This window comes from Orcinus orca, chromosome 6 (assembly GCF_937001465.1).
Source record: "Orcinus orca chromosome 6, mOrcOrc1.1, whole genome shotgun sequence".
NCBI lineage: Eukaryota > Metazoa > Chordata > Mammalia > Artiodactyla > Delphinidae > Orcinus > Orcinus orca.
The window spans coordinates 64,011,113-64,029,992 of NC_064564.1; the positions used below are offsets into that span (position 1 = coordinate 64,011,113).

The window sequence follows — 18,880 nt, forward strand, 5'->3', positions numbered from 1 at the left end:
GCTGAGAGAGGTAACTTATGAGAGTGAAGACGATGACGGCAACCCATCTAATTCAAGCCCTTGTTGATGTACAATGCCTTGCCAAAGAATATTCATTTTTCAAGGAAGATTGTTAAATGGGCTTTTTTTGGTCTCTGGTCAGAAGATCATTTCAGAGATCATACAATTGGATGCTATGTCCTCTCAGAAATATATGTTATAAAATAACATTCCAGAAGCTTCGTGCACGAATCCTTAAATAAAGAAACCACGTATGGAGCCCCCACAAGTAATTAGTCATTTGGAGGAAGGGAAGAAGGGGTGGATACAACATTTGGCTATATTAAATTTGGAGTGTATTGTCTGTGGATTTCTCTTAGGCAAGCTATCAAATCTGTTATTATTGCTGACAAGCAAAATATAGTAGAGGGTCTAAAACTTTCTAACAGGTTTTTGTAACTTCTAAAATTTCCTATACATCAGGTCAATTCTATACAAGGCATCACACAAGATACATGACTATATTATTTTATTGGCTAATTTTGTAATATTTACCCACAAGAAACCAAGAAGAGTATTATAAAAAGATCAATAAAGACTGAAAGAAGCATGCCGCACAGCCCCCTGGGGGCCTGGTGGTTAGGATTCGGCACTTTCACTGCAGAGCTCCAGGTTCGATCCCTGGTCGGGGAACCATCCTGCATGCCGCACAGCATGGCCAAAATACAAAAAGTAAAAAAACAAAATTAAAACAAAGCATGATGCTGTAGATATGTGATACACAAGTTAGCAGATCCCAAAAACAGAAGCAGAATCCTGCTTCAATAATTAAACAGGCCTGTGAGCCTATGGTGGTGCCTGGCTCAACAAAGGTGCCGTGGTGCTGCCCTCAAGAAGCAGAAAGTCTCCTTGTGGAGACAAGACCAAAACACACAAACTAATGAAAAAAAAAGAGTTCTGAAAGAACAGGACATAAAAAAGTGGTAAAACCGACTATCAGAACAGGACATAATAAAGTGGTAAAACTATTAGATATTGTGACTATTTAAGTCACGAGAAAAGAGAGCAATTTTGGTTCAAGTAGTCAGAAAAAAACTTAACAAATTACAGATTCTTTAGTTTCAAGCCCAGTGTAAAGATTTATTTTTGTCAATTGCCTCTACTTTGGGTAAAAGTTACTGATCAATTGCTAAAAATGCTTTTAATAAGTTAAACAAACATACATTTTAATAACTTTAATATTCTAAATATATATATTCATTCCATCTTAGGGAAATATCCCCACAGGACATCTTTTCAAATCTTACAGAAAATAAGTTAAGAGCCAGTTAAAGTAATTGAATCAGCCTTCCTAAAATTTTTAAGCAAATACTTGAACATTTATTTGGGATTTTCTTTGCCTTATATCTGTAGGAGACATCGAGTTTTATTCCCTTTGTGCAGCATAATTCAGGTAATAGCACTCTCCTTCTTAATGGGGAACCATCTCCTCCAAACACAAACGTGTAATTCTAACGGGGGCTGCCATTCTTCGTGCCTCTGCCCTCACTGCCACAGAGGCAGGCCTGTGACCCAAGCCAGGACAATCCTAATACCTTCCTACCCTTGGCCTCAGTGATTTAAACAAGAGATTGGCATAGAATCCAAGCCAGGAGATTCCATGGTCCCTCCCCAAATGGGGCAGCTTTCCTTTCTAGTGATACAGGGAGAAATATACGAGCCAGGGAGAAAAATGAAGGCAACATACAAAGAGAAGTGGGGCCCAGGATCCAACACACCCTGGCAACTTCCAAGAGTTCCAGACGTTTCTGACCATTCATGGCTATGTGAGCCAATTAAATTCTTCCTTTTGGCTAAGCTGATTCATAGTGAGTTTATAGTTCAAGGAGCCAAGACAATTTCAACAAAACATTCTCGATCCAGAGACATCCAATGCAGACATTATTTTTTAAATGGATTAAAAAATGTTCCAAATAACATGAGGAAATGCATGAAAATTAAAGTAAAAATTAGTGGACCCAAAATACTGGAAGAGCAAGGATTGTGTTATAGCCTTCAGAAGTTAGGCTGGTCCCCATCCTAGCAGTTCTTATCTGATAGGTTTGATAGACAAAGCACTTAGCTCTCAACAGGAACAGACTTGCTTCTCCCAAAACCTCATTTGAGGGGACTGAAAGTAAGTGTCTAATTGAAGAATCATCACCCATTCCCTAGAGGAAGACAAAATCCTCAAGGTAAAACTCGTTCTTTCTAAAATGTGGGGTTTTCTTTCTGATTTCAAGTAGATTTCCACGGGATATCTAAAGAACAAACCTGAAGCAAACGAAGCTGGGCCAGTGGTCTCTCCCACTCTCAACTCCAATGGTTCCCCCATCCAAATAACTGCTATCAATTATAACAAGATTAGAATCTAGCCACATTTTACCCTTCTGAAAATCTCTTTTACGCCATAGTTTTGTCCCAAAGTATAAGAGGCTGGTTTCTCTTTTGGTTCTGCAGAAAATCTCATTAAAAGAAGGTTGATGGTATAAACAAGAAAGACAGGCACACTTTCTTCTTGCCTGTTCCTTCACCTTTACTCTTTCCTTTTCTCTTTAAATCTATGAGAAGAGTCAGACAAATAAAAGTTAAAAATCCCTGCTGCAAGACTCACTAAGCGCCAGTCTCAGAGTCCTTAGTTTACAGATGTGGCCAAAAAACACCTACTTGAAACATCTGTTGTCTGGATTACCTGAAATGATTTCTTAAAATGATTAGCACAGTTCCTGGCACACATAAAAGATACACACTAAATGAAATGGAGTCACCAAAGGTAAAGAACATACTTCACCATCCTAGTCAAGACCTACACCTTGAAAAGTAAGCTGACAAAGAATGAACACATTTGGGGTCACAGAAGTAGCGTTTATAAATCCATTTGTAAGCCTACCTGCAGAAGTGCAATCAAAAAAAAAAAAAAGCTGCTTTCCTATATGCTCAAGTCAAAGAATAATTTTTATAAAACAAATATTAAGTAATAAATATTTTCTACAAAGTGCTATCTAAAAGGCAATATTAAACAGTCTGAAAAGGAGGAAGAGAAATATGGAGGAAGAAGATAAGTTAAGCAACATAATTTGTGAACTGCTATATCTGCCACAGTAATTAGCAAGGCTAACAGCACTAATGCTTGTTTTCCATGAACTACATAGTATATAAATTTGCATTAACCTTCTGATTTTTCCCTAAGAGTTACGGATTTGATTCAGCAATCTCTTTTCATTTAAAGGGTTTTCCGGGCTTCTTGTAGGTGGTGATGGTGGTGGCTTTAAGTGAAAGAGTAGCAACAAGGAAATAGGCATCCTGAAGGAATTTACAAGCCCCTGCTATGCTTATCAGGGGTATCAAAAGTACTTAATTAATATAAGTTTATATTTCCTGTATGAGAACCCACAGTCGCCAATCAGTTAGTGAAAAGGCATTACAACTCAACACTTCAGGGAAATGAGTGAGATTTATTTTCAAAATCACAAACACTAGACCTCACTGACTTTCCTTAAAAAACTCGGTGCTGAGCAGGGGTCTTCGGGACTCACTGTTTGGACTGCAGGTATGTGTGTGTGCACCAGTGTGGTTGTGTTTATCTCCACGTCAGGCTCAGGTCTAACTAAAATATTATCCATCTGATCATAGATATGATCAGATAATCATGGATATGATATCATATCATGGATATGATAATATTGCTTCCTGTTATCTCTGCACTCTCTTCCTACAGATACACCTAGCAGCTGAGTACAAAATTAATACCATATTTCTGGGGTATAGTTCCAATTTTTTAAACCTTTTAAAATAATATTATCTCAAAATATATACATAGATATGCCTAGAAGTGATCAAAATAACTTATGCAATTAATTTTATTAATACTTCAATTAAAAAATATTTATAAAAGTCTATTTTTCTTTGTTTTATTTTTATTTTATGTTGGAGTATAGTTGATTTACAAGGCTGTGCCAGTTTCAGGTGCACAGCAAAGTGATTCAGCCATACATATACATATATCTCTTCTTTTTCAGATTCTTCTCCCATATAGGTTATTACAGAACATTGAGTAGAGTTCCCTATGCTACACAGTAGGTATTTTGCTTATTTAGAGGTCAAATTTCTCTAGGAAGAATAATTAAAACCAGAAGCAAACCATTGTTAATTCCAAGAGTATTTTTTCTATACAAACCATCAGAAGGATACAGCTTTTACCATTATTCAATTAGTCTTAACATTTCCAATTAGAATACATTAATGAGTCTAAACTTACTAAACAGATATGTCAACAACAGGAGTTAGTACTGTATGTTGTTAATTCAACGTATCATTAAATAGTATCAAGCTGTCCAATCGCTGAAGTAACATTCCGCTCTGGGTGTTTAAAGGAAAAAACCTCAATAAGGAATTCCTTCAGTAAGATCATTCATTGAACAAATACTTACTGAGTACCCACTGTGTGCCAAGCTCATGCCAGATACCATTGCAGGCACTGGAGACACGCTAGTGAGTCAGACAGTGAGGGACGCCCTTTCTGGGAGCTCACACTGTAATGAAGAAGATGTACAACACACAAGCTCAGGTCAACTCGATGACATATAATTCATTTGTTCTTTTAAAAAGACAGCCCTGAATTCTAAAATTCAGCAATAATCAAATATTTATTTATAAGTAAAGAGCTCCTTCTCTACCCCAGGAAGAAAGGAAAAGGAAAACAGCAAGAAGGGGTAGGGGAGATGGGAGAGAGTGAATGAATGGGGGGGGCGGGGAGAAAAGAAGGGACCGGCTGAGACAGACACCCAATGCGAGAATCCGCTCTCGGGCTTGAACCCTGCTTCTAGCTTATCACAATTATACACACTGCCAAATATTCTTTTGCTTAAATTAGGTTTCTGTCATTTAGAACAAAGGATCCTTATTAATACAGAATCTATAAGGTCTTATACATAAGACATGCTATATATATTTGTTAAGTAAACGTATGAAATGTTAACATCCATTGAGCACTTACGATAATGCCAGGAGCTGTGGTATACGCGTGGTATACGCTTTGTATTTTATTTAATCCACACAACTACCTTACAATGTGGGCATCAAACCACGTGAGTATTTTAGGAGAGAAAATGGAGGCATGGGGGTTATGTAATAATTGTCCTGGGTGATATACTAAGTAAAAAAGCAATGCCAGAACTCAAAACATAAGACTCTGGTGCAAAAACCTGTGCTCTTAAATATTACACAGCACTAAACAAATCAACCTAAAGAAAAAGCATGGAACTAAGTTTATATTATACTGAATAATCTGACATTTTCTTATTGCTACATTTAACAAAACCGCACAGCTTACTGAATAAAATTTAGCCAAGTCCAAAATGCTGCGGCCCATCCTTAATTTTTCTAAAAAACATCCAGGAGAAACTTCTTTCCTGATTTTAGACCTTTCATAGCTTAAGACATGTCCTCTTAAACCTTACCTTTCTCATTCTCTACAGAGTACTAAATCTGAAAGTAACTTATTCATTATGTTTGGACATGATCTCAGAAAGAAAGATTCAAGGCACCATCTAAATTCTATTTCCTCAGCAATTAACCACTACCACATGATGTTTGGGAAAGAAAATTATATTTTGCTTATCCTTGAAACTCCCACTCTATCATATACAGAAATACATCATGCCAAGTTCAGGCTTTAAGTAATTACTATGACCAAAAAATTATTTAGTTTTATAATGTTATTAAGACAATAGTAATTATGAATATTTGTATAGTTCTTTACACTTTACAAAACACTTGTATACACAGTATATCCCTGGACCCTCCTAGAAATCCTATTAAGTAGATAGAGAATAAATCATGCCTCCATTTGGCAGTTAAAGAAATTCATGATGAAAGGAGTACAGTGATTTGCCCTAAGTCATTCAGCTGGTAAGTGACAGATTGGGATTTTAAAACAGGTCTTCTGGCTCCAAAGTCAACATTAATTCCCAGAAAATAAATATGTTACCACTGACTGCCAAAGCAGTTTTCTATCTGCCTACTTCAAGCTTTCTTTTTTCCTTAAACCTTCATGCCAGAAATGTTTAAATAAATCATTAGTTCCTCTAAAGTCTCTTCAGTACGAACCTGTGTTCATGAGCACTTAACTCAGCAAAATCTGCTACATGTTGTGCACAGAAAAGCATGTTTCACGGCTTCTACCTAGAGCCAGGCCTACCAGCAGCTACTCAGAAATCTCTGGAAACTTGGTGCTCTTAACAGTTACATTTGAGACAAGAGTCTTTATAGAACATTTTATATATTTTCTTGTCTGCCCTTGAAAAGACTGATCCAAAACAATTTAAAACTCCCTTGATTCAAAATGAGAATTACTTACAGAGCATCAATCCTATAGTCAGGCCCTGTGTTAAGTGCTGATGATTCAAAGGCAAACACAGCCCTGAACTTCAAAGCAGGCACAGGAAAGGGCCAGCAGGGGTGGTCACAACCCCTTGAAAGGTGCAAAGGCAGATGTCTAAGGTGGGGCAATGCATGGTCCAGGAAGCCTTCAGGCAAAAATCTATGGAATACTCGGGCAGAGGACAGTAGTGCAGTCATGGAAGTAAGGAGAGAATCGTAGGCAGTCTCTGCAATACTCGTACCCAGAACTTGGTGCCTGAGAGAACTGAAGAATAGAAGGAAGTTGAAATTAAATGCCAGTCTATAAGACCAGAGAGGAGGAAGACACACTGCCAGGGCCAGACATATTAAGCATGAGAGAGGGCACCCCTGGAGAAGAGTAAAGGTAACTCAACAAGGAGAGGACACCAGGGACTTCCCTGGCAGTCCAGGGGTTAGGATTCCACGCTTCCATGGCAGGGAGCACAGGTTCGAGGAACTAAGATTCTGCAAGCCTTGGGGAGCAGCAAAAAAACAAACAAACGAACAAGGAGAGGGCACCAGAAAAGGAAACCAGTGCAGGCATGTGCGCACACGCACGCAGAACATTACATCACCTTGTCATCCTCTCATTTTGTAGATCAGGTAAAAATATTCCAATAGTTCTGATCACACATTACAGAATTAGAGCACTGGAGAGCATCCTGATGAGTCTTGTCATTTTGTGAGTGAGGAAACTGGTCACAGAAGTACGGTTCTTTGCCCAAAGCCACACACATCGGTAGTCGAGTAAGGACTAGAGCCCTGATCGCTGCTCCCTTGAGTCTGAGTCTGCCACACACGTTTCAGTGTTCACATGAATTTGTATTGCTTCTACCACCTTTCAAACCTTACTTCAAATATATTATGATGACGACTGAAGTGAATTTTAATGATAATAAAGTTTACCTCAAAATTATTTATGTTGCGCTAATATAATCGTTCCTTAGAGTCATTTATATCACTCTTTTCCTACACTAGTCATCCTAGTAAATGGAATGTAGATTAACTGTCATAATTCACTGCTATGTTTTATTTTTTTATCATTATAAATAATGGCCAAGGTTAAAGATAATAGTGATATTATAAATCTACTCTTAATGCATATAATGGAGTCTATATGCTTAAAAACTAATAGAGTAACTAAATACAGAAAATATAAATACATTCCAGAGAGAAAGAAATACTTTGGAATCCAGCGTACTCATTCTCACTCATAAACAGTGGTGCTCTCTCCCAAAGACACAAGACTCTATAATCAGTCTTATCCCAGACAGAATATTCTCCTCTAACCAATCTTTAGGTCACGACAATCCTTGTCCCGGGTGGAGGGGGGCGGGATCACCTTTCTTAATAAGAAAGCAGAGACTTCATGTCAACTCCTCTAATACTAAAACCTCAAATTAATGTCCTAGGCATTGTCATGAATTTCTCCAAACCTACAGGAAAGTTTTGCCACTAACTTTTCAGATTTTTTTTGTTTTTTTTTTTTTGATTTTTTTTTTTTTTTGGCTGCACCACACGTCTTGCAGGATCTTAGTTCCCTGACCGGGGATCCAACCCATGCCCCCTAGAGTGGAAGCACGGAGTCCTAAACACTGGACTGCTGAGGAATTCCCTAACTTTTCATATTTCTTAAGGGAAGTATAGTATATAGTTGCCTATATACTAGATTTCACCAAGATGTTGAATCTACCAATTTCACATAATTTTATCCACAACAAAACAGAGGATCAGAAAGATCATGGGGATAACTATGCAGCTAAAAAACTACCCAGGAGCCTACACATTGTTTAAAATATGTCTCTGAGTCCCTCAAAGCCAAGTCCCCAAAGTACTAAAGGATGACACTCCAACAGACGCTACAGTGGGTGCTGAAGAAATATGACAGACTCACAGGTTCTAAAGTTTGTGCTCACAGCTGGTCCTCGACAAACACCTTGTAAGGAATTATTTCTTTACCCCATTCTGTCACCAAAGCCTCTCTAGGTCCTAGACCACCTATTAAAAATGTTTACATTTTATTTATTCCATTAAGAGAGCAGAATGCTTAGAATTTCTCAAACAAAATGTGTAAGTAAAACACTGTTAAAAATAAGTTACACAGCTTCTCACTAACTTTTTTCAGATCCTAAAACTCCACAGCAAACCAGAAAATACCTGGATTTCTCTTCTATGTCCTAAGAGCTTTGCCCTTGCTCCTAAAGCTTTCCTGCTGATTAAATGTCATTTTTGATCATTATGAACTTTTGCTATATTTGAATTTGCTGGAGAAAGCTTACAACTTCACACTTTGCCAAATGACAAAACCTCAAGGGCAACTAATGGCAAGATGGGGATAGAAATTATACACTGTACTCAACACCTGATCAGCAGGAGAACTTGAAAAGAGGCCATTATCTTTAAACTGGAGGCAAGAAATCTACCGGGCTAACACAAGCACCTGAAGAGCATCCCATCCTGTCCCAGCAGAATACCAGCAGAAACATTGTATTCCCTGGCTTGTCAAGTAGATACTTCATAAGCTTCTGTCTCTGAATTATTCTGCATGTATGTGTACTTTACAAAATACAACTGATATTGAAACTCTCTTAAGACTAAAACCCACAAAAACAAGTTCAAACGTGAAACTGGCTGACCACAAAGGACTCCAGGGTGATTGACAGACTAATAATTACAAATGTGTAATTATTTGATGCATTACATATGATGCATTCTACAGAGCAATAAATCTTAAAATCGTTGCTCAGAAAGATGAGGAAAGAGGCTCACAAACACAGGAAATTCCAAGTTAAGAACACATATTCACATTAACTTATTCTTTTCCCCACATCCATCATACAAAGAGCAATAAAAGGCCTCCTGATTCATCCCTCCTCTCCCTCTAGCCACCACATACTAAATGGAACTTGTCATTTATTCAGAGGGGACTAGACCAGAAAATCATTAGGATTACTTGATACTCTACATCCAGGAAGTCAATTTTCACTCCTAACTGCTGCCCGCATACTTTCCAGCAAATCTCAGAGAAGTAAAGATGCCAAACAAATTCTTTTTTTTTTTAATTTATTTATTTTATTTATTATTTATTTTTGGCTGCATTGGGTCTTCATTGCTGCACACGGGCTTTCTCTAGTTGCAGTGAGCAGGGGCTACTCTTCCTTGCAGTGCATGGGCTTCAGTAGTTGTGGCTCGCAGGCTCCAGAGCACAGGCTCAGTAGTTGTGGCTCATGGGCTCTAGAACGCAGGCTCAGTAGTTGTGGCACACGGGCTTAGTTGCTCCGTGGCATGGGGGATCTTCCCGGACCAGGGCTCGAACCCGTGTCCCCTGCACTGGCAGGCGGATTCTTAACCACTGCGCCACCAGGGAAGTCCCAAACAAATTCTTTGAGACTAAATACCTATCAATTCATGGCCCACAAAAGGGGTCTACAGGCAATTTTAGATATACAAGTCACTATCAGCTTTATGGTTTTGAGCAAAACCCTAGGCAGAGTGGAAGACTCTGTAATAATTAATTGTTACAGTCAAAAAAAACTTTCTTACAGCTCATATAAATCTGAATCCACCAGATAAAGGGAAAAAATTCATCTTCAATGGGTTCATATTGCCCAAATTTCAAAACTCCAAAGCAAATGAATATTAAACATGTAACTTACCAAGACTTGGGCTCTCCAAAGTGGAGATAATTAATGCTGTAGAGGTCCATATCCTCGGTGTGCCACGCAAATGTGGTTTTCCACATGCCAAAATAGAGATAAGGAGTATTTACACCCTCAATAGAAATACCGCACTCTTCCTCAACCACATCCAAGACTGTGTTTAGGTGAGCTATGTTCCATTCATCCACACCCTAGAATCAGAGGAGAGAGGAAAATAAAAGCAAACATTAATAAACTCATAAAGATAACATTTACTGCTCAAAACATCATCTGCCAAAAGTATTACACTGTGTATTTTAATTCACTTAGAAATAAAAAATAAAGCAACAATTATCCAAGGCACGCACGTGCGCACACACACACACACACACACACACACACATATTTATACAGATCCATGATTAATCATCCAAGATTACTACCAACGTAATGTGGCTCTATATAAACATTAGTATAAAATTGTACCAAACGACAGAGAATTAAGGCCCCACTCCCCATTTGCTGTTAGTAAGAAAAATCATTGATTCAAAGCATGTGATCTGGAGCATGCTTTCCATCATTGGCACACCATTTAATTTTGGGGGTTTCCTGGTTTTTAGCTTGCTTGTTTATTTGTACATTACTTAAGACGTCATATTAACATCAGACATCATCTCAAGATACCACTAACAAAATATATCTTCTGTCATCCCTCTCTCATCCCCACCCATTTCAGTTTTGGCATGTGATACATCATTTCCTGAAAATTCAACTCTAATTATTGGGAAAATTCTTAGCACTATTCTAAGCCACAGATCATTATGCTTTTACTGCTTCTTCAACTAAATATTAGCCTCTTATGTTGATGGGAAATTTTAAACAAAGAATAACTGCTAAAAATACTTATCCAAACTCTGGCAAAATTTCTGGAATAGTGTAGTTTTATAACAGTAACCCAACATGACTGGTGATAGAAAGAGACAGAAAAGTTTGAGTCACTGATGTAAAAGTTAAAGTGGCAGGAAAAGATTCCAGTTTTATTAAAACTTACCAATCTCTTATTAATTCAGTGTAATTCACAGCTGCTTACCATTTTTACCAACTATGTATTTTTCCCATATACTTTTCTAATAATCAAATTCTAAATATCAGAGATTAGGTCCATTTTTATGCAATCATGAGTAAATGGCAATGTCTTTAAAACTAGTTCAACCTCTTCATGGTGCTATTAAAGAGGGACATTAAATTTATTTATGTATACCCAAAAGGCCTTCTCCAATAACTATGCCAACGGCCTCCCAGACAACCATGTCTAATAGTTCCCTTATGCACTAAAAACTTTCAGGGCTGTTCTGTTTTCATTCTGGTCCTTAGATGACAATATAATCAGTGTCGTGATCTTACTTCCTTGAGCTTTTGGGTCAGGAAAATTGTTGATGGGGCAGTTAATGAAGTTCTGCCTCAGGTAATATAATTGAAAGTGCCGGGGAGATAATTTAATTCCCAAATTCCCCAAGGTAGCCACTCTATCTACAACTTAAACCCCACAGTAGGAAGTTTGCTACTTGGAAATTGTTCAAAGTAAGTATCCTTTTAGAGAAGATCCTAGGTTCCAACTTACAAGACCTCATAAAAGTTCAATCAAATCATGTAAAATATTTTATCTCACTCTATTTATAGTGATACAATCTCTTAACTCTAGTCCAATCAGACTTCAGTCCAATCACTCTAATAATACAGTCCTATTTAAAAGTCATTTCTGAGGCAATGAATATGAAGTAATAAATGAGTACCATATTATAGGAATCATTTTTAAACTGAATGAGCTTGCAAATTTAGGAACAAACCATCCCTCTGAAATTCCTGCATTTGGAGAAGTCTTATCTTTGTTTCTGACTGATACTATCTTTCAGAAATAACTGAGGCTGAATCCCTTGACATGCCTAGACCTGTGGGTCTAAAGGGATGAGGGAAGAGAAGAATGAGTGATGGCAAAAAGACCCAGATTATGGCTCCGGCTCTGCCACTGCCCAGGGCAAAAATCACCAAGATTTTCTGAGCTTCTAGTCTTTCTTCGTGAAAGCCTGAGGGCTACAGTACCCTCCCAGAGCTGTTCAGAGTACTGAATAGGCTGAAGGACATAAAACCTTTGGAAAAATAAAATTTACTATGGCTTAGAACTGATTAAATAAACGTCTCCACTATTCTCTAGTAAATCTTACTGGAAAGCCTCTACCAAAACAAAAGCCAAAGACATGGTAAGTGATAATAAAGTCCTATGAAACTTACTATTGAAATTCTCCCCATTAATGGGCAAATCATATGTCTGCAGCAGTTTCTTTTGGGCAAGGCCAAGATTGCCATGATGTTTAAGCTTAATTTCTTTTGCTAAAATAAAAAGTCATATAATTTTAATAAAAGAGGTTATTAAAATATTAAGAATAACTGGTATAACAGAGGCTGAGAATAAATCTTACTATTTCCAAATTCCTTCTTCAGTTTCTGCTCTCTACTATTGATTGAACTGGCTAGCTGCCTCCAAGGACAGGTTCTACTCAAACTATGAAGAGCACCAGGTCTCCTTCAGAGATTCAGACAAGGAGTACACCTCATTTGTCATTTAGGAGAAGTGTGACACCACAGTCTACCTCACTACTCTACACATACATATACACTACATCTATTCAAGACAATTCTGTAACACAGGTAACATTATACCCAAATGAACAAATGGAAAAAAAACCAGTGCTCCTAGAAGAGTGGGAGGCAAAGATAAACCTAAATCTACCTGACTCTAGGCTTTCACTTATAAACTCTACGCTTCCAGTTCTGACCATGTTAAATACAGCATATCATCCTTTTCTCTCAGCATCAATTATCAACAAAGATCCAAGGAACTAAAATTTAGGACAGGCAAACATATAAAACTGCTACCTTCTTCCCACCCAGGCATACAGCCGCCCTACACAAAGACTGGCAAAGCCTATAAGAAAAGCTGCTTCACTTGGGAGTTGGTGATAGAATTTAGTGTAAAAGTAGCCTCCAGAAAGACCCCAGCTACAAACAAGCCCCAAAATGACAGGTCGAAATGTGCCAAACCATTCAAAGCTTAAAGCTGTCAAGTCTCTGCAGAAAAGTCTGCACACCAGCCCAAGTTCATAGACAAATGCCTCTTCCCAGATCCCATCCCTTCATATAAAGCTCTTCTACACAATGTCCAGCAGTTGCTTATCTGCAATATCTGGAACTCACCTGACCTCCACTGGGCAGACGTTTCCTCCCTGGTCCCACCCCTCCCTTCATCCCAATAACCCAGTGCATTCTAAGCCTGCCCTGCCCTGTTTGTCTATTTACCCTGTATCTGCCTGGTTTTCTGAAATAATTCACCATTGGACCATAATTTGTACACATATGTGTAAAAGAGAAGTTTATCAAGGATCTTTCCTTTCAATCTCTGTATCATCAGCCTATCAAGAATCAGATGGCAATTTGAAAGAACTCCTAAATTTTCATTACCATAGGCACTCAGGAGCTGCTTGAAGACCAGGCTTTGGACTTCGGACTTCACAGAGGAAGTAAGCACCCCCAAACTGGCATCAGCATGAACGATGCATCTATAAACCTATGCAGAAAGACTGTGCCAAGTTTGAGCTCACGCCCTTGAGCTCTGGGCCTGGGGCCCTGAACACAGGCCACATCCAGGCCAGGAGCACCTTCTTCCCGGGACTATGAGCATCCGGGATTCCCTCTTGAGTGAAGGCACTCAGTCACTGCGAGACTGAAGGAGGACAGGGCAGCAACATGCCACATTAGAAAACTTACCAGGAAGGAGTCGTTCCCACCTGATACAGAGAAATAACGCAAAAATCATAGCAAACCAATTCTTCCCAAAATAACCTTCTGAGGAACACTACTTCTACAAGAGGCTGTGGTCAAAAAACTCTGGCATCCTTTTCTCCTCCTCTTACAAAGTTACAGTGCCAACAGGCACTCCCAAGGTTCTGAGAGGCCATGCTATAAGGAAGCCTGTTTCACTTTGCTTAACTCCACTTTTCCCAGATGTGATTTGACCACGGGACCTTGTTTACGTAAGACATTAGTATCTTTCCTCAACAATGTCAATATCCAGCCCACATGTTTCTCCTCCGCTGCCCACCGGCCCTGCCCCGACTCCTGCCATCATCCTCAGCACCTTCAACGTTATCCCCACGGGGCTCTTTCCAAACAATGCTCTGAGCCTCCATCTCTCTACAGCTTCACTGCCACACGCCCAGCTCTAAGCTGGACTCAAAGTGACCAGCAATAATTTCTGAAATCTATAAATTTATGGGGAAAAACATCATTTCATTAGAAAATCCAATTATTAAAAAAAGAAGATCCACCTCCTAGGTACTGTAAAACGCTGAGAAAACACTAAAAGAAATTATTAAAGATTCTAACTAAAGTTTTCAGGTACTTTTATTTAGTATTTTTTAAAAGATTATGCTTTCCTCATTTGGCTCTAATCATCACTTTCTATGACCCTTAATGCAGTCCAGCCAACACCTACTGTGTACTGTGATCCAAACAAAAGACCATCCACCCAATTTCCACTTACTTTAAAGCTTGGCTAATGTAAATTACTGCCACCAATTCATATGCCTGTAACAAGCCCTTGAAGTTTCAAAGGTAATGCAAATGAAGAAAGAAAAATAAAACTTGGTTAGTTTTAAAGACTTCAAAATTCAATCCATTTTGCACAGTAATGTGTGAAAATTGCACCTTTCAATAACTAAAACGAAAGCTCTGGTCACATTTTAAAATAGAGGATTTCGTTAGGATCTTTACACAGTAAGAATAAAATTAGACCCATGTGAAATTCAATTTGCTTTAAAGTTAATTACAATGTGTGATGTGATAGCTCCTTTTGTTTCTTCCTTTCCATGAAAATATCACATTCTCTAAACTTTCTACTTTTAAAACAAACCTCTTTTCCTTTTTGCATTTTTACACACCAAAATACCTACAATTTTACAGCAGTGCTTTCTTTTCTTTCTGAAAGTCTAGACAATAACCAATGTAGAGCAAATTCTGAAGTAACAAAAAAAAATCTGCAACAGAAAGTACCATATAAAAAGACTGTTCACCTTAAAAAGGTAAATATGAGTACGACAAGAAGGAGGGCAGAGAAGAAAAGGGGGGAAATGCCCAGTCAAATAAAAGATTGCAGAGAGCTTGGGACTCCTGCCTTGATTCTGGACCAATGAGGCTTTGAGGTTAATGGTATCCCTGGTTCCAGGCAAAAGCAACTCCAATCCTCTTGGGAGAAAAGCATCCTTCACTTAAACCTGTAAATTCTCCACAAATTAAGATCAAGCCAAAGAATACAACCAAAGATCACTACGCATACAGGGAGTCAAGACCTCACTGCAGAAAGCTAGCAAAAACAACTGACCCTGCACCACCCCAAGGACTGTTGATACCAGAATTTTCAGACACTAAAGAATGTGAAATGTTTAAAGAAATAAAAAATGGAATCACAAAGACAAGAAAGTAAAATAAACTATTTGGAATGACCAGTCAGATTTGGGGGGAGAGGTGGACTTCTAGAAATGAAAGATATCGGACTTCTCTGGTGGCGCACTGGTTGAGAGTCCGCCTGCCAATGCAGGGGACATGGGTTCGTGCCCCGGTCCGGGAAGAGCCCAGATGCCGCGGAGCGGCTGGGCCCGTGAGCCATGGCCGCTGAGCCTGCGCGTCCGGAGCCTGTGCTCCGCAACAGGAGACGCCACAACAGTGAGAGGCCCGCGTACCGCAAAAAAAAAGAGAAAGATATCATTATTAAACTAAAACTCATTGAAAGGATTAAACAAGAGAAGTATAAAATTTAAGACATGAACACACAGTGCAGTACAGAAAGATGAGAAGTAATATCTGAAAGGTAAAGTTAAGCATACGTGGGACAGAATGTCTAAGGTTCATGTATTCAGAGTCCCAAGAGAGAGAAAAATACAAAATTATTGATAAAGTCACTAAAAGAGAAGACTGATGAAACCAATTACATTAAAATTAAAATCTGTTCATTAAAAGACACTGTAAATAAGTCCATCTCTAAAAATTTTGATGTCAACTTTAGTTAACCTTAAATACACCGAGTTGAAGCTACAAAACAGATTTCTCAGACCTTTAGTGATGTTACAGCTTTTGTTTTACAGTTACCAAAACATCAAAATGCCAATTACATTTATTGATTAAAAACTGCTTATAAAGCCTTCATTATTACTCCTACTCTTGAAGACAATAATATTCTATGTGGACAAATATTTGGGCTCATTCTGGCATTCCAATATTCTTAGTCTTTCTAATTTAACTCTTTTCACAGCCATGTTCTGTGTAAAAATAATAATTTCTGTCCATCTTCCTTTTAAAATGAAAATTGTTTTTGTTTGATGTAATATAAAATATGGAATTGATTTTGCAGGGTCACAGACGATTCATGTTTTTGCTATACACCTTTGCACATTATTTTCTTATCAAACTAGTTACCAAGTATTTTTACATGCTTGTAAACAAATATATTTTTACAACATACCTGTATATATGTAAAGTCAAGTATTTAATTCTCGCTGTTCACTTTTAAAACTGACAAAGAAAAAAAGTGAACACTACAGAAACCATGGTAGAACTTTACTTGTTCTGGTCTTGGTTGTCCCATCTTTGGCAAGTCACATTCCTACTCAAGAAACATTCCCAACAGAGTACGATAGGATGAAAATCTAAAATCGCTTTCAACATTCCCTGCTAGATATTGACTATTATATCGAGTATTAGGTGTATAGCATTTAATTGACAATTATATAACTGTAAATGGCTTCTGATTTTGTTTTTAACTCCATGGACTGTGTTTAAATAATTCAAAATTATATTCCTGATTCTGAGATGCTAAGTGGTATTGCACAGTTGTCACTTTACAGAATGTGTACAACAGTCCCATGAAGCTGATAAGGTGTACCCTTGCATAGCTTCAGGTGCTAGAATTAAAACTGACCTGTTATCACACACACACAAAGACACTGAAAATAGAAGAAATAAAAAAGTTTTGGAAAGAACAAGCCACTATTGAAGCAAATAATTCAACAAATGTAATTCAACAACATGGCGTAGTTTGGGTATCCAGAAAACATAAAAAATTCCAAATAATAAGGAAAAGTCAAACAATCTAATAGAAAAATAGGCAGAGGAAAAAAGAGAAATCACAAATGGCCAACAAAGATATGAAAAGCTGGGGCTTCCCTGGTGGCACAGTGGTTAAGAATCTCCCTGCCAATGCAAGGGACACGGGTTCGAGCCCTGGCCTGGGAAGATCCCACATTCCGTGGAGCAACTAAGCCCATGTGCCACAACTACTGAGCCTGAGCTCTAGAGCCCGCAAGCCACAACTACTGAGCCCATGTGCCACAACTACTGAAGCCTGTGCACCTACAGCCCATGCTCTGCAACAAGAGAAGTCACGACAATGAGAAGCCCGCACGCTGCAATGAAGAGTAGCCCTGGCTCACCACAACTAGAGAAAGCCCGCACACAGCATCAGAGACCCAACACAGCCAAAAATAAAATAATAAAATAAAATAAATTTAAAAATTAAAAAAAAAAGATATGAAAAGCTATTCTACGTCATTTGTAGTCAGAGAAATTCACACACTAGATATTTTAAAGCCACAAGATTGACAATAAGTAATAAGATGAACGATATTAAGTGCTGAAGAGGATATATGTCAGCAATAAGGAAACTTTTGGAGGTAAGAGAAGTGTTCTAAGACTGGTTGGTGGTGATGGTTACACAAATATCATTGAATTATACGTTAACATCAGTGAATTTTGTGGTATGTAAATTATACCTCAGTAAACCTGTCTTAAAAATGATTATATAGTGCTGGGGGAGGGTAAATTGGTACAAAGTCTTTGAGAAACAAGGTAACAGTATCTGACAAAGTTGAACACGCAGGGAGGCAGCACTTCCATTCTTACATAAGTACTTCAGAGAACTTGTATACAGTGCACCAAAAATCATATACAGGAATGTGTTCATAGCAGCAATATTCATTTTAAAGAGAAAATATCCCCTGACAGGATAATAAAAAATAAAATGTATATGCACATAATGGAATGTTATACAGCAATGGAAATGACTGAACAATAGCTCACACAATAATATGGATAAACTCAGAAAACCTAGTGTTTTGTATAGTCTCGGAAGACTACATAAAGTGATACTACTTTTAATAAGGTCAAAAATAAGCCAAACTAAATATATTGTTTAAAAATATGTGTCTGTGGGCTTCCCTGGTGGCGCAGTGGTTAAGAATCTGCCTGCTGATGCAGGGAACAAGGGTTCAAGCCCTGGTCAGGGAAGATCCCCCATGCCGCGGAGCAACTAAGCCCGTGTGCCACAACTACTGAGCCTGCGCTCTAGAGCCCGCAAGCCACAACTATAGAGCCCACCGCGACACAACTACTGGAGCCCGCGCACCTAGAGCTCGTGCTCTGAAACAAGAGAAGCCACTGCAGTGAGAAGCCCATGCACTGCAACGAAGAGTAGCCCCCACTCGCCACAACTAGAGAAAGCACGCACGCAGCAACAAAGACCCAATGCAGCCAAACACAAATAAATTAATTAAATAAATTAATTTTTTTTTAAATGTGTTTGTGCAGAAACAGACTCACAGACATAGAAAACAAACTTATGGTTACCAAAGGGGAAGGAGGAGGGAGATAAATTGAGAATTAGGGATTAAGAGATACACACTACTACATATAAAGTGGATAACCAACAAGGCTCTACT

At 38.3% G+C, this 18,880-nt stretch overlaps 1 protein-coding gene across 3 annotated transcripts in view; it reads right to left on the minus strand.

Moving 5' to 3' along the window:
- KDM4C (lysine demethylase 4C) overlaps positions 1 to 18,880 on the minus strand; it is a 404,294-nt gene that overhangs the window by 313,882 nt on the left and 71,532 nt on the right. For all 3 annotated transcript variants that reach the window (XM_004279122.3, XM_049711313.1, XM_033404418.2), the window contains one exon: positions 10,077 to 10,270. In XM_004279122.3, the coding sequence (XP_004279170.1) occupies positions 10,077 to 10,270 (194 nt within the window). The remainder of the gene's footprint in view (positions 1 to 10,076; positions 10,271 to 18,880) is intronic.